The following is a 13,465-nucleotide window of genomic DNA, read 5'->3' as shown; positions in this document are numbered from 1 at the left end:
TGTGTCGGGGAAGACCTCGGAAGGTGTACCAACATTGCGGGGTCTCATATTCCCGGGCGTGACTCGGTTTCGTGCGGCGGGACTCGAACTTGTGCACATCTTTGGACTGCTGCGGAGAAACGAAGCTAGTGCGCATGCACTTCGGCGCCGGTCTGTTACAGGGTGTGAGCGCACGCGCGCACTCAGGCCACGCCCCCCACGTCCCGGAGCAGGCGGGGCCTGTGACGCCAGGTCGTTTACTCCGGAAAAGGCGGCGACTGCAGAGGCCACAGAACCGGAGGGTTTGTCGTAGACCACCGCGCCCGGGAACCGAGCAAGAGGCTCGTAACCCGGAAGCGGAAGTGAGCCCCCATCCCAGCTTCGGTGAGTGGCCCCTACCGGGCCTCGGGTCCCGGGTGGGTGCGTGGGCAGCCAAATACGAGGTCCTCTTCACCGGGGCGTCCTGGGACTGTGGCTCACCGTCAGGGTATGCGTCGCCACCTTGCTCTCAGTGCGCAGGGCTCCCACCGCCCCCAGACCCTGGCCTGAGTGGACACCCCCCGCCCATTGTGCAGCCCTCGGTTTACAGGGTTCTCCGATGTCTCTAAATGTACTCTCAGCACAGAGGTTCTCTCAACTTTGAGTCCCCGGATCTGAATGCCGTCCATTCGTTGTCAGCTTAGTACTCGGGGCCTCCACGTATCCTGCCCTCCCATGAGGGACTCCCACTACCCTGACGCTCAGGGTCCCAAATGCCCCAGTTTACCCCCAACCATCCACCTCCCGTCTCCGTCCATCAGAGACAACAGGGCGTCACCCCTATCTGGAGGGAGAGGCGGAAGCCTAGAGCCTACTTGAGGCACTGTGATGAAGGGTCTGGCATAGGATCGCTGTGATGGCTTTTAGGCCTAGCTGTCTGTCTCCACTGTGACCCTAGGACCGCCCCGTTGTTTCCGGTAGCACTGTTTTAATCTTCCATTCACTACACCCTGTCTCCCTGCTCTCCCTTTCCCATCTTGAACAACCCCGCTGGTCCCGCCCCCTCCGTACATTCTGCCTCTTGCCACTTTTTGGGGACCCATGCCGACCATAAGCTAGGTTTCGCACTAGTCCCAGGCCCACCAGCGGGCTCCTGCCTCCATGGACCTGTTGTTTGGGCGCCGGAAAACGCCGGAGGAGCTGCTGCGGCAGAACCAACGAGCCCTGAACCGCGCCATGCGAGAGCTGGACCGTGAGCGACAGAAGCTGGAGACCCAGGAAAAGAAAATCATCGCAGACATCAAGAAAATGGCCAAGCAGGGCCAGATGGTGAGCTCAGTTGGGCAGGAGCTGGGACACAGAACTAGGTGCTATTGCGTGGTCAGGCACTGCTATGACAGCAAGCAGAAAGGGACACCAACAAGCAGGTGTTTTGAGTGAAATGGAGTGAAGGGTGAACAGGACCTTCCTAGTTTGAGAGTCTATAAAGCCTGCCTCTTGGGAGGTGATATCCGGGGCAAATCTTGAAGAATGAAGATAGCCAGTGGAGATTGAAGCAGCAAGTACTAGATAAGGAAGTGTAGGTGAGCTCATTTGAAACAGACAGGGTTTACTGCAGGAGACAAAGCCTGGAGTACACTCTGACCTGCAGGTGGAGAGGACAGCTTGCATGAACCAATAATGAGCAGAGCCTGTGGTTGGTGAGGAGTTTGGGCCTGAGCAGCTGAGTTGAGGAAGTGGTGCCATTTCCTGGGATAGACAAGGCCAGGAAGAGGTTTAGAGAGTCAACAGCTGAGCTTTGGGTAAGTGATGTAGAGGGGGAGGAGGGAGATTCTTTGGCCATAGTGAAAATTCAGGAATGGGTGTTTTAAAGCAAAGGAGGGACTCCTGCCAGGGGGTCATAGAAGTGAGCAGCTTAGAGGAGCCTGGAATGGCTGGGAGGGAGCAGTGAGCGATTTAGCCACAGGGAATTCTCTGAACACTTCCATGGGAATGGTGGCTCCCTGCCACCTTTGTCCCCTCCTCAGGATGCTGTGCGCATCATGGCAAAGGACCTGGTACGAACACGTCGCTATGTGCGTAAGTTTGTGCTGATGCGGGCCAACATCCAGGCTGTGTCCCTCAAGATCCAGACACTCAAGTCTAACAACTCGATGGCGCAAGCCATGAAAGGCGTCACCAAGGCCATGGGCACCATGAACAGACAGGTGTGTCTCTCCCCAAACCCATCACTACCAGCCCCAACCTCAGGGACCATACTCATCCTCCCCCCACTTGCAGCTGAAATTGCCCCAGATCCAGAAGATCATGATGGAGTTTGAACGGCAGGCAGAGATCATGGACATGAAAGAGGAGATGATGAACGACGCCATTGATGATGCCATGGGTGATGAGGAGGATGAAGAGGAGAGGTTTGTGGAGAGGTGGGGGCTGGAGGTAGAGGCCTGGCCCTCAGGGGGACTGACTCTCAAGAGTTCCCTCTCTTCCGCAGTGATGCTGTTGTGTCCCAGGTCCTGGATGAACTGGGACTGAGCCTGACAGATGAGCTGTCCAGTGAGTGCTACAAACCTTGAGCCTGGTTCCCCATACCCCTCCCCCATCCCCATTGCTGCTCCCTAGCATCTCTAACCCTCTGTCTCCACAGACCTCCCCTCCACTGGAGGCTCCCTCAGCGTGGCAACTGGCGGGAAGAAAGCGGAGGCCGCAGCCTCAGCCTTGGTGGATGCTGATGCAGACCTAGAGGAACGCCTAAAGAACCTGCGGAGAGACTAACAGCCCCAGGCCACCCCAGGGGCCCAGTCAATGCTTTTTCACTGCGCCCTTTCTGTAATAAAAGAGATTGGACACTAGTTCCTAGGCCTGTGTAGCTGGCCTCTTGTGGGCCAGTCTGGGGTCCCTTAGGAGTTACTCTCAAGGCTCCACGTGGGTCAGTCAGCATGGATATCAAGGGATCAAGTACCAGATGAGTTGGGTGCAGGCTGGAATGGACTAACTCCTCCCAGGAATCGAGTATGTGGGCCTTAACCCTATTACCCCAAGATGGTGCGTTCCTGGAAACTTAATCCTATCTGCCAGGGACATACTTCCCAACTGAGCTTGGCAGAGTGGCAGTCTCCCCACCCAGCTCACATAAGTGGTTACAACCACTGGACCAGGTCCAGTTATGTCTCACACAACTGAGGCTTCACCCTGCACAGCCACAGATCTGTGACAGCCCACTTATAAGGCACAGCTTTTCTTAATTTGAGAGATGTGTGTATCCTCCCAAACACCTGGTGTTCATATCACTGAAACCAAACTGGGATACTCCTCCCCACTCCCTGGACATGCAAATGGCTGGGGGAAAAGTGCCCATATCCCTACTCAGCCCACCTGAGTTCGGGGAAGCAAATACAGGCAGAGAGCAGGTCCTAGGAACACTGCCCCCACTGACCACGGCCCAAGAACTTGTGAAGTTTTTATTAAATCCACAGAAGTAAAAACCGTATTGTGAGGGGCTGGGAAATGGGGCTACCAAGGAGTGCGAGCCAGGCCACCAGAAGGAAAGGATGGGGTTGAGAGAACAAGACCCAGGCACGCTGAGCTGGCCCAGGGGGACCAGCTTCAGGGGCCATCACCAGGACCACTGGACAACTCTTGGGTACTCAGGCCTGGACCAGGCAGGCTCAGCGGTGGGGGCTCCACCAGCACAGCTGAAAACTTGGTGTCACCAAAGGCCTCATTCATGCGAGTCTCGAAGAAGCGCTGCAGGCCGATGATGGACTGCACATCCGCCTTGTCCTGGACAGGCAGATGGAGGGGGTGGTTCCCTGATCTCCCCTTTGCCCCTGCCCCAGGCCCAGGCCCAGGCCCAGCCCCAGCCCCAGCCCCAGCCCCAGCCCCAGCCCCAGCCCCTCCACAGGCTCACCTCTGTCAGCTTGTTGAACTGCTTAAACATTCGACCCACATCCTGTGCAAACTCTTGAGGCGAGCTGTAGGGGGGCGACAACTTCTCCTGGAGACGGGCACGGATCAGCGTCAGGTCCAAGGTACCACCAGGTTGATCCTACAGGCAGAGACCACAGGATGAAGGTGAGGCCTGGCAGCCCCTGCCCCCAGCCCCCCTCCCCCAGGTCCCAGGACTTACCACAGAAAAGCTGGAGTCAGTGGCCAGCTGGTGCAGAGGACGGCAGGGCTCATGGCAGAACAGGGCCAGCAGGACACGCTCACACTTCTGTAGACGGTTGGGGGAAGATGTCAAAGCCACTGGGGGTGGGAGTTTGCGCAGCTGCTGGGCAGCCAAGGGAATGGCCCAACCCTCACCTGCTGGTTGGCTGGCGAGAGCTTGGCCACCACACCACTGCTATCGCCACCATCCAGGCTCAGACTGCCATCCTCCTCCTTCAGATCAGGTGGCACGTGGCAGAGTGAGCAGCTCCACTCCTCCCTACAGGAGGCAAGAGTGAGGAACTGTGCAGATCTGGCACACCCCCACCCCCTAAGCACATCCAACAGCCTCGCACCCTGGCACATCCTGCAGGGCTGGCAGGTGGCAGTCCAGGTGAAAGCAAAACTCGCACTGGTTGCACATGACCAGGTCGCCTGGCTTCTGGCAGACACGGCATATGGTAGCACTGTCATCCAAGGCACCTGGACCACCAGTTGGGGCTGAAGTGCCCTCTGGAGCCACCACCTCCAGGCCAGAGCTAGTGCTGCCACTGGGTGAGACCAGGCGGGGGCCCTCAGCACCCGGGCCCTCTGCCAGGGTCATCAGCACAGGCTTGGTCTCAGGGCCTTCAGTGGCTGCAGGTGGGGCTCCAATAGCAGCCTCTGTCTCTTCCTCCTGAAATGAAATGCTAGGGATTCAGCAGGTTTCTGACTTACGCAGATGTCATTTATTTTCCAGCAACAGTGACTTGGGGGCAGACTCACCTTGACAATGGCCATGCCAGGGAGGGGCTGGGCCCCAGGGGCCCCGGGCGCAGTTCCAGGCTGTCCAGCAGCTGCAGCTGCAGCCCCACGCTCAATAACTATCAGGTTATAATCCTCAGTGGTGCTGCCTGGGAAGACCTTGAAGACTGGCGGCTGGCTGTCAGCTGTGAGGTCAAGATCCAGGCGCTCCAGGCTCACCCGTGGCACCTTGCGCATGAGACCACTCACTTCACCCTCACCTGAGCGGGACCTGTGGACGTGGCTTGGTGTGAACACCCTATCCATTTGGCCACCCAGCTCAAAAGGACAGCCACACTCACCGTTTCATGCCTGACACGTGAGGCTCTGCACTCATGTAAGGATCATCTGCTAGAAACACAGAGGACGACACAGTGGGTAGGAAGGTAGAGTTAGCACACTGGAGCTATCCCCCCTACTGGCAGATCAGATTCACTCACCTGACACGAAGCCATAGCCTTCCTGCACGTCCATGGGCTACGGACAAAGCAGGTTGGACCTGAGTGGGCAGGTGCCCCAGAGACCAAGCCCCACTCCTCCCTCCAGAGTCCCCTTCCCCTGCTCACCTGGCTACTGCCAGAGCCCTGCTTGCTTAAGGGCCCTGGAGCCCGTGGAGGAGCCATGGGCGCAGGGCCTGTTGAGTTGGTGCCAGGGCGCTCTGCCACAATCTTGCCTGCGAGAGGGAAACAGACATAAGGCACAGTGCCTGGAGAGATGGCAAGTGCAGCAAGGGGAAGACCAAGACACACCAAAGGCCTCAGCGCTCTTGGTCCAGGCATTGAGATCCCACTGGAACTTCATCTCGCCATGTGGCTCCACAGGGTCCACGATCATCTTGAGGGCCCGGTGCAGCTGGAAGTAGATCTGGGGGTGGGGCACTGTATGAGCTCCCAGATAGTGAACAAGACACCAGGATGCTGGCAGCACCTGCCTATAGCCCATCACCTAGGTATGCCCAGCACACACCAACTTCTTGGACAGCAGAAGAGCAGTATTGTTGTCACTCTCCAGGGCCCACGAGGCGAAACGCAGGATGTGCTCCTGATGCTTTTGGATCTTGGTCATGGTCCAATGCTGCCGCTCCAGGCGCTCCTGCTGCCCCTCTGTTACCTTCTGTGAATATGAAGAAGCGGCATCAGGAAGCAAGAGGCCCCAAGGATCCCTCCCCACATAAGGAGGGCATAAGCAGCCAGCAGAGGATGCCAGTCCCCAGGACCCTCCCTGCAAGTGTACCTGGGCATCATTGACCAGCACCCGGCCGCGCTTGTTCAGTTCCTTCATGATCTGCAGAATCGCCATCTTAACATCCACCTGTACACGCTTCTGCACATCAGACACTTGGCGGATCCTGGGGTGAGGGTGGGCCAGGTCAGGTCCAATCAGGCAAGTGCTCACCTGGGGACACCCCCATGGCCCAGGCATCCACTTACGAGCTGCGAACCTCCTTGGTGTTCTTCTGCAGTGTCGCATGCTTGTCCCCAAGGCGCTTCACAAGCGAGGCCAGGAGCTTGCGCTGGTTCCTCACTGCGTCCTCCAGGAACTGGTATCTGAGGGCAGACAGAGATGGGCCTGGGCATTGAGCATGGGACCGGGCAGAGCCCCTGCCCCTGCCTCAGGACTCACTGGTGGTCCTTGTGGGCGTTGAGCTGGCAGTCTCGGCAGGTGAGGGTGTCACAGCTCTCACAGAACAACACGAGGGGCTCGTGCTTGTGCACATTGCAGTACACCGTGCGCTCGCCATCTCGGGACTTGGCTGGCCCTAAGGAACGAGTACCATAAAGAGAGAAACTCATGCTCAGTCCCTCCAACTCAGGGGGTCTCACTCCCTGCCTGTCCTGCAGCCCTGAACTATCTATTATGAAACGTAGAGGGCCCTGGCAACCAGATCTTTCTTCTCAAAACTCTCCAACCCAAGCCTAAACAAGCGACCACGCACCCCCTACCCCCAACAAATCCATCTCCCTTTCAGCTCAGGCTGTGACAAAGTGTGAGGATCATGGCTTGGGGACCACCCCTTGCTGTTCCTCTACTGGAGTAGTCTCCAGGGACACTGGAGAACTTCTATGCCTCCAACTCCACACCACCCCACCTAGGCCCCTTTCACCTGCACCCACAGCAGATTCTGTCCAACAGAGGAGCAGAATCTGGCTAGTGCATGTCCCAGGACAAACAATATTTGCTCTCTGGTACACAGAAAGCAAATCAGGGCCTAGACTACCATCCAGACAAGTTCCTCAGGAGCCAGGCCTTGTGATCCTTCCTCTCCCCTCTGTTAAGAGGCCATGAACCTCTTAAAACCCACAGACCCTTCAGAGCCTTTTCACACTAAGTGATGAGATTATCAGACCAGGACCCTCAGAAAGGTGTCAGGACCCCTTCTCACTGTGGGGGAAGGTGCCCAATTAACACCCAAACAACAAGACACCATGTAGATACCCTCCTGTCCTGCCTCAGAGTCTGTCACCATTAGAATGCTGCTTGGAAGTCCGTTCCTCTTTCCTCTCCAATCCCCAAAGCCCCCTGGCTACACCAGCCCAGACTGAGCTATACGACATTGAGACAAACCTGGCTTCGGCTCCTCCAATATTGCCTTCTCTTGCACCCTGACCCTTCCCTAAAACCCAGAATTACCTGTGGACACCTGCTCTTCCCTCCTGGTGCTTCATGCCCCACAGCCACCATCTCCATCCTCATCTTTCCACCAGTACTGTCCTCTGGTCTGGAGCAGCCGTGATACGGCTACCAAAAGGCCACTCGTGGTACGATGCAGACCAAAAATCAAGGCGGATTCAGAAAGCTGTTATAACCATCTTCGTACCACTGTCAGCACATTTACAGATACATCTGGAAACCTGGCACATACACCCTAAAGATAAACCACTTCCAGAATTCACGGTCACTAAGGACCTAAAGGCTCTCCCAGCTTGTCAAGACACTGTTCTGGCCCAGAGGCCTTTCTCCTAGAGCCTTAGGTCAGGCACCAGGCAACACCAGGGTGCCCTTCACATCCTTTGTCAGACACCCTGCATTTCATTGTCTGCACGTGCCTGTGACCTTTCCTTTCCCACCTGGACCAGCAGACTACACACCAAAGCCCTAGAATCCACACAGTTCTGCCACCCAGATTTTTAAGCAGTGACCCCTAAAGAAGCTCCAGAATCTCTTCCCACCACCTGCAACCTCATCAAACACAGCTGACGGCAAAAATACAAAGGCAGCCTGGGCCACCCTGTCCACCTTGCGTACCAGTGGAGCGCACAGTGTGGTCCTTGGTATATTTCACCCGCTGGTGTGCCTCTACACAAGTCTCACACAGCGGCTCGGAGCACTCCACACAATAGCTGGTGGCAGGGGCGTTATCCTCACAGCTGGTGCAGCACTGCTGGGCAAAGGAAGAGTCAGAAAACAAACACCAAATAGGTCTGCATTTACATCCCAAAGAACTTAAGGCAAAGTAGTGCTTTTTGCCTTTATGGCCAGCCCAGAGCCAAAGTAAAGCCTGGAGCTGGTAACCATGTGCCTGGGATAATACCCAGTCCCCATGGCCAAAACCTCCTGCTAAGGCAGGACATACCTGATTCGCATCCTGGGAGTCAGTAGGAGCCTTGCTGCCACTGTCGCGCATAAAATAATTCTCCACAATATCTTTGGAGAAACATTGCTGCTTGCACACAGGGCAGTCCACAACTGCGAAAAGTAGGAACCAACAAAACCATTGCACGTTCGCATTCAGGACTTAAAGCCACCCCACCCCCACCACTGGACGCCAACCCCGGTCAGTGAGGGGCGAGCCCCTCCCCTCCCACAGCAGGGGCCAAACTGGTTTGTCGAATTGGAAAGCAGACGCCCCATCTCATCGCACCACCAAGGCCCTACTAGCGGAACCCAGTCCGGCCCACCATCCCTCTAATCACTATTATTTCAATCAGGCAGTATCTCACCACCGCTGCGCTGAAAATGAACCCCCGATCTGACCGCCTAGTCCGGATTGCAGGCCATAGATGGGGGAGGGGCCGGACGGGACTCACCGGCACCATCGCCCGCCGCCCCAGCGTCCCCCGCGCTGTTGGCGGAGGAGGGCGCCGGCGGTCCCAGGCAGGCGTTGCAGGCCGAGTGCAAACAGGGCAGCAAGCGTGGCTCCCGCTCCGGCCGCAGGCGCTCCCGGCACACGCCGCAGTGCTCCAGAAGCTCCAGCGCCTCGCCACCGCCCCCCGCGGGCGACGACGCCGAAGCCGAGGCGGAGGCCGAACCCGAGGCAGATGCCGCAACCGAAGCTGCGGCCGCAGCGGGGGCACGCTTTTCGCTGCCCGCCGATCCCTCGCCAGGTCCCGGGCTGCTCGAGGAGGCTGTTGCCGCCGCCGCCGAGGCCGCTGCCGCCGAGGCCGCCATTCTCACGCCGCCGTGGGCGCCCGGGGGGGGGGGAGTAGGGGCTGGGGGACCCGCCGCGCAGGCGCAGACACACTCGCCGCCAACGGCTGGGTCGCAGCCGCCGCTGCGAGGCCGAGCGCCGCCTGGGCCGCCGCCCGCTGCGCGCGGGGCGCTGCAGAGGCCCGGTCGGCTACTGCCTGTTCGCTTCTTGCCCCCGCCACTCACGCTCCCTCCTCAGAGGCCTCGGAGACCCACGACACGCGCCACGCGAACGACCGCTCGACCGCGCGCCCACTCGCAGAAAGAGCCGAGGCCGGGGGGCGGGACAGAAATAACTGGCGCCGACGACGCCGCGCATGCGCGCTGGAAATCTTGCTCCCGGGGGTGGGACCAGGATAGGCCGCGGCTGGCAAAGACGGGAGTACGCAAGCGCCAGAGTAAGATCCTCCCACCTTCGCCTATCCCACAGCGGCGCGACCCTGGAGGCAGGGGCGTGGCATCTGTGTCGTCACCGCCTCCACTTAGTTTGTGGGCGGGGCGCACCTCGTTGTTAGAGCTTGGTACCCCTCCTTCTGCCCCATAGTTAAGCAGCTGTACTTCGCCAGAGGGTCTGCAGTCCGAGCTTCCACTTCAGTCCCCGCCCTTACGGCCGCGAGGAGACGTCTCCAGTCGCTGCGTCACGGGCGTTCGCGTGACGGGGCGGTGCTGAGACCTGGAGGAGATACGGGGCACGAGTTAGGCGAGCAGGGTCCTCAGCCCAGGGGCTAGTGACGTTCACAGCCAGGAGGCCGACTTGTGGGTTTTTGTTGTTTAACGTGAGAAACACTGAAACCTGCCACTTTCCCAAAAGGCTACAGAGCAAAAGGTCTGCGATGCCTTTTCGGGGGGGCAACCCGAACCTCAACGGTGGCCGAATTCTGATGGGAGATTCTTGGGGGTGAATCCTATTCGAGGGTTTCGTCCCTGGAGGGGACGCACAGCCGGAAGGCCTGTGTGTCCAGCCGCAGACCCTCCCCTCGGTCTCCGGCTTGCACGCACTCAGCTGTAGGGTCACAGGCGCAGCCCCCAATCGTCTCCTCTGGCGCCCGCAGGCGTCAACTGAGGCATAGCTGGCGCTCCCGAGGCGGGTGTGGCCTGCCTTTGTTCCCGGCGGGGCTGGGGGCCGGTGGTGGGGGGTGCTTTGTCTCAGCGCAGGCCTTTGTTCCAGCCCTGTTGCGGCCCCGCCCCCTCAGCTACGAACAGTGAGGCCCCGCCCCCCTACGGGCCCTCCCCTCTCGTCTGCAGCCCCTGGCTCCGGCTGGACCTCTCTTGGGTGATTGGGAAGGAAAATCGGTGCCTGACACGGAACTGAGTGAGGTGTGGTGTCCTTTAGTAATATATGTAGGACTCTTTCCATGACTATCATGCGCTGGGCATCAAAATCACGGGGGGCAGACGTGGATCGGTTGTCAGGGACCAAAGAGTCAAAATAAGTAGGTGATGGTAAGAAGTATGGAAGGGGACTCCCCTAAGGGGTACCTCTAAACAGCTGCAGGGAGGACAGTTGAGGCAGAAAGAAAATAGTGCAAAGGCTTTGAGGTTGACCAAGCACATAGGGAAATGTGCTGAGGAGAGGTAGAAAGTGCTTAGAGGTAGCTGGGCCTCTGTTATAGGCCCTAGACTAAACTGGCAACTGGTCCTGTGGTTTCAAAGACCTGCCACAGGCCCATGCTCTTCTCTCTAAAAAGTACCCCCTTCATCCTTCTGGACTCTGGACCTTTCCTTCCCAGTAAATGGCAGCCACTGCCAGACCCCTTGTCTAAATGGGGAAAACCAGGCTTCTGGAATTGCCAAAACAGCATTAGGGGTGGGTGGGATCAAGGAGAAACCAGGCTCAGGCAAGCTCAGGAGCTCAAGAGGGCATCCCAGGACTGGCTGATCTAGCGTGGGTGTAGCAAGGGCAGAAACCTTGCTCAGAGTTCATCTCTGAGGAATCAACCTATCCAGAGGTCCAACACAACTTGTCCTGGTGTTCCACACAACTTGGGTACATCCTGCCTCTGTCCCCCCAGTAGATCACACCGAAGAGCAGTCAGTGTCACCTTATGCTGTCTGGCCTGCTAGCTCAGTCCGTTAGAGGGTCATTCCAATAAGCCAAGGTTGAGGTTTTGATCCCTGGTCAGGGCATATTTGACATATTTGAGAGGCAATTAATGAATGCATAAATAAGTAGAACAACAAAGTGATGTTTCTGTCTCTTTCTCCCCCCTCCGCCCCTTATTCTCACTGTAAAAATCAATAAGTAAACTTTTTTTTTTTTAAGGAATGTCTCTGGCGCCCAGGAATCCTCCATGGCCCTCATACCCAGGGCCATCCTGAGTTCTTCTACAGACAAGCCTTGCTGGTCTGTATGTGGAACCTGTCTGGCTTCATTCCAGAGTATGCATCCATATGGCTATGTGTGGCACTTGTTATGTGGGTCCCGTCACTCAGATACCCTTCTGTTTGTGCATGCTTTGCATTCTCCTATGAACCACACTTTTGCTTGGGTCTTCTGCTAGCTGTGTGATTATAAGCACAGCCACTGTGGCTTTCAGTGGGATGTTTTTAAGTTGTAGGTAGGAATGGCATGATCTGATTCCCATTTCAAGGTGGGGGGAGGCGGGAGGCGGGAATGGACGGGTGAGAGACAGAAAGCAGAAGACAAGCTTGAAACTACAGGCAAGACAGAGAAGGCACCAGATCCTCTCAATCACCCTTTAAAATCACCACAGTCCCTTCATCTGCTACCTGTGGCTACTGTAACACATTATCACAGACTTGATGGCTTAAATCGAATTCACACTGCTGGAGGCCAAAATTCTGAACCAAACTGCGGGCAAGGTCGTGCTCCCCCTTTGGAGGCTCCAGGGAGGATCCTGGGTTCCACAGCTGTGGCTCTGTCATGATAGTCTTCAAGACCAACACCTTCACACAGCCTTTTCCTCTGGGGGCTATTGCTATAGACTGAATTGTACCTGCCACTAAGCACATGTGTTTCAACCTAGCCCTTGTGCTATGCCCTTGGAGATGGGGCCTTTGGGATATCATTAGACTTAGGTTGGGTCATGAGGCTGGGGCCCTTGTGATGGGATCAGTGTCCTCCTAAGAAAAGATACCAGAAAGCTTGGTCACAATCAAAGATCATGTGAACACACAGCAATGTACAGCTTCCTATAAGCCCGGTGAAGAGGCCTCAATGAAACCTACCTTACCAGTCCCTTGGTCTTGGACTTCCCAGCCTCAAGAACTGTGAGAAGTATTTCAGCTTTTTAAGCAGCTGAAATACTTCATCTATGAAGTATTTTTATGTATTTTGTTTTGGCAGCCCAAGGAGATTAAGATGGTTGTCAAATTTGCCTCTGCCTTGTTCCTAAAAGGATGCATGTGCGTTTACATTGAAAGCCCACCCAAATAACTCAGGATAACTTCCCCATTTCAAGATCTTTAATCAAAATTGCTAAGGCTCTTTTTCCTTATAGGGTAACACTTCCAGGTTCGAGGGATTACAATGTATACATCCTTGGGGATCATTTGTCAACCTACTGCAGTCCACATTTCAAAGATGGAAAACTGATCCCCAAAGAGAAGGTGGTGTCAAGAGCCCCACAGCCTGTATGAGTCCAGACCAGTCCTGGGCTTAGTGGGTACCCATCCCCCTTCCATCTGCTGCTTCCCAGGGAATCTGTGTGGCCCCAGGGAAGACAGGTGTTGGGAGTCATCCTGCCTGGTTTCAAGAACTGTTAACAGACAACAAGGGTCCCGAGGCTACAATTAAGTGATAAGGCCTTGGGGACATGAGCCACTAAGGAGACAGAACATTTCCTCATGGCAGGAGCATAGCCCCTGCCTCTCTCATTTCCCCCTGCTTGGTTCGGGTGGATGACTGCTAAGCCAATGATGGGTGAGACCCCTCAAGGGAGGGGTGACCTAAGACAGGCACAGTTGAGATAAGCTATCAGGGAAAGATTTAGGGGTCTACAGAGGAGGGGAGAACGACCCTCACCCCTTGGCTTTGTCATAGCCTCAGTTCTCAGTCTTTCTGTAAAAGTCTCCTAGTCTCTTGGCTGCTTTGCTCTCCCTGTCTGACTCAGCCTGGGAACTATTCTGGCGGCAGCTGCAACCTTGTACTGGAACAGACAGGCTCCTGGGGAGGAATCTGGCCAGAGAAAGGATATACAATGTTTCCTTT

General features: G+C 56.5%; 2 protein-coding genes across 5 annotated transcripts; one reads left to right on the top strand and one right to left on the bottom strand.

Moving 5' to 3' along the window:
- Positions 1-206: 206 nt before the first annotated feature.
- Positions 207-2,807, top strand: CHMP2A (charged multivesicular body protein 2A). Of its 3 annotated transcripts, none has more exons than XM_045849184.1 (6): positions 207-363; positions 1,090-1,287; positions 1,986-2,165; positions 2,239-2,369; positions 2,450-2,511; positions 2,603-2,807. In XM_045849184.1, exons 2-6 carry the CDS (start codon positions 1,120-1,122, stop codon positions 2,728-2,730), a joined length of 669 nt encoding a protein of 222 aa, XP_045705140.1. In that variant the 5' UTR covers positions 207-363; positions 1,090-1,119; the 3' UTR covers positions 2,731-2,807. The 3 variants fall into 3 exon arrangements, with proteins under 3 accessions (XP_045705140.1, XP_045705133.1, XP_045705151.1); XM_045849177.1 differs by having other exon boundaries at positions 208-363; positions 1,078-1,287; XM_045849195.1 differs by having other exon boundaries at positions 241-363; positions 1,074-1,287.
- Positions 2,808-3,402: 595 nt separating this feature from the next.
- Positions 3,403-9,583, bottom strand: TRIM28 (tripartite motif containing 28). 2 transcript variants are annotated; one of them, XM_045848817.1, is made up of 17 exons: positions 8,916-9,583; positions 8,462-8,574; positions 8,134-8,266; positions 6,511-6,646; positions 6,318-6,434; positions 6,121-6,235; positions 5,854-6,000; positions 5,637-5,751; positions 5,454-5,560; positions 5,328-5,364; positions 5,190-5,238; positions 4,870-5,119; positions 4,461-4,780; positions 4,261-4,384; positions 4,085-4,171; positions 3,866-4,003; positions 3,403-3,738 (listed from the first exon to the last, which is right to left on the bottom strand). In XM_045848817.1, exons 1-17 carry the CDS (start codon positions 9,274-9,276, stop codon positions 3,562-3,564), a joined length of 2,526 nt encoding a protein of 841 aa, XP_045704773.1. In that variant the 5' UTR covers positions 9,277-9,583; the 3' UTR covers positions 3,403-3,561. The 2 variants fall into 2 exon arrangements, with proteins under 2 accessions (XP_045704773.1, XP_045704779.1); XM_045848823.1 differs by having other exon boundaries at positions 5,190-5,235.
- Positions 9,584-13,465: the final 3,882 nt, after the last annotated feature.

This window comes from Phyllostomus hastatus, unplaced genomic scaffold, assembly GCF_019186645.2.
Source record: "Phyllostomus hastatus isolate PE091 unplaced genomic scaffold, TTU_PhHast_1.1 phas_contig_133, whole genome shotgun sequence".
NCBI classification, from domain to species: Eukaryota; Metazoa; Chordata; class Mammalia; order Chiroptera; family Phyllostomidae; genus Phyllostomus; species Phyllostomus hastatus.
Note: the sequence above shows the minus strand (reverse complement) of the source record. Positions and strands in the feature narration are given on the sequence as shown.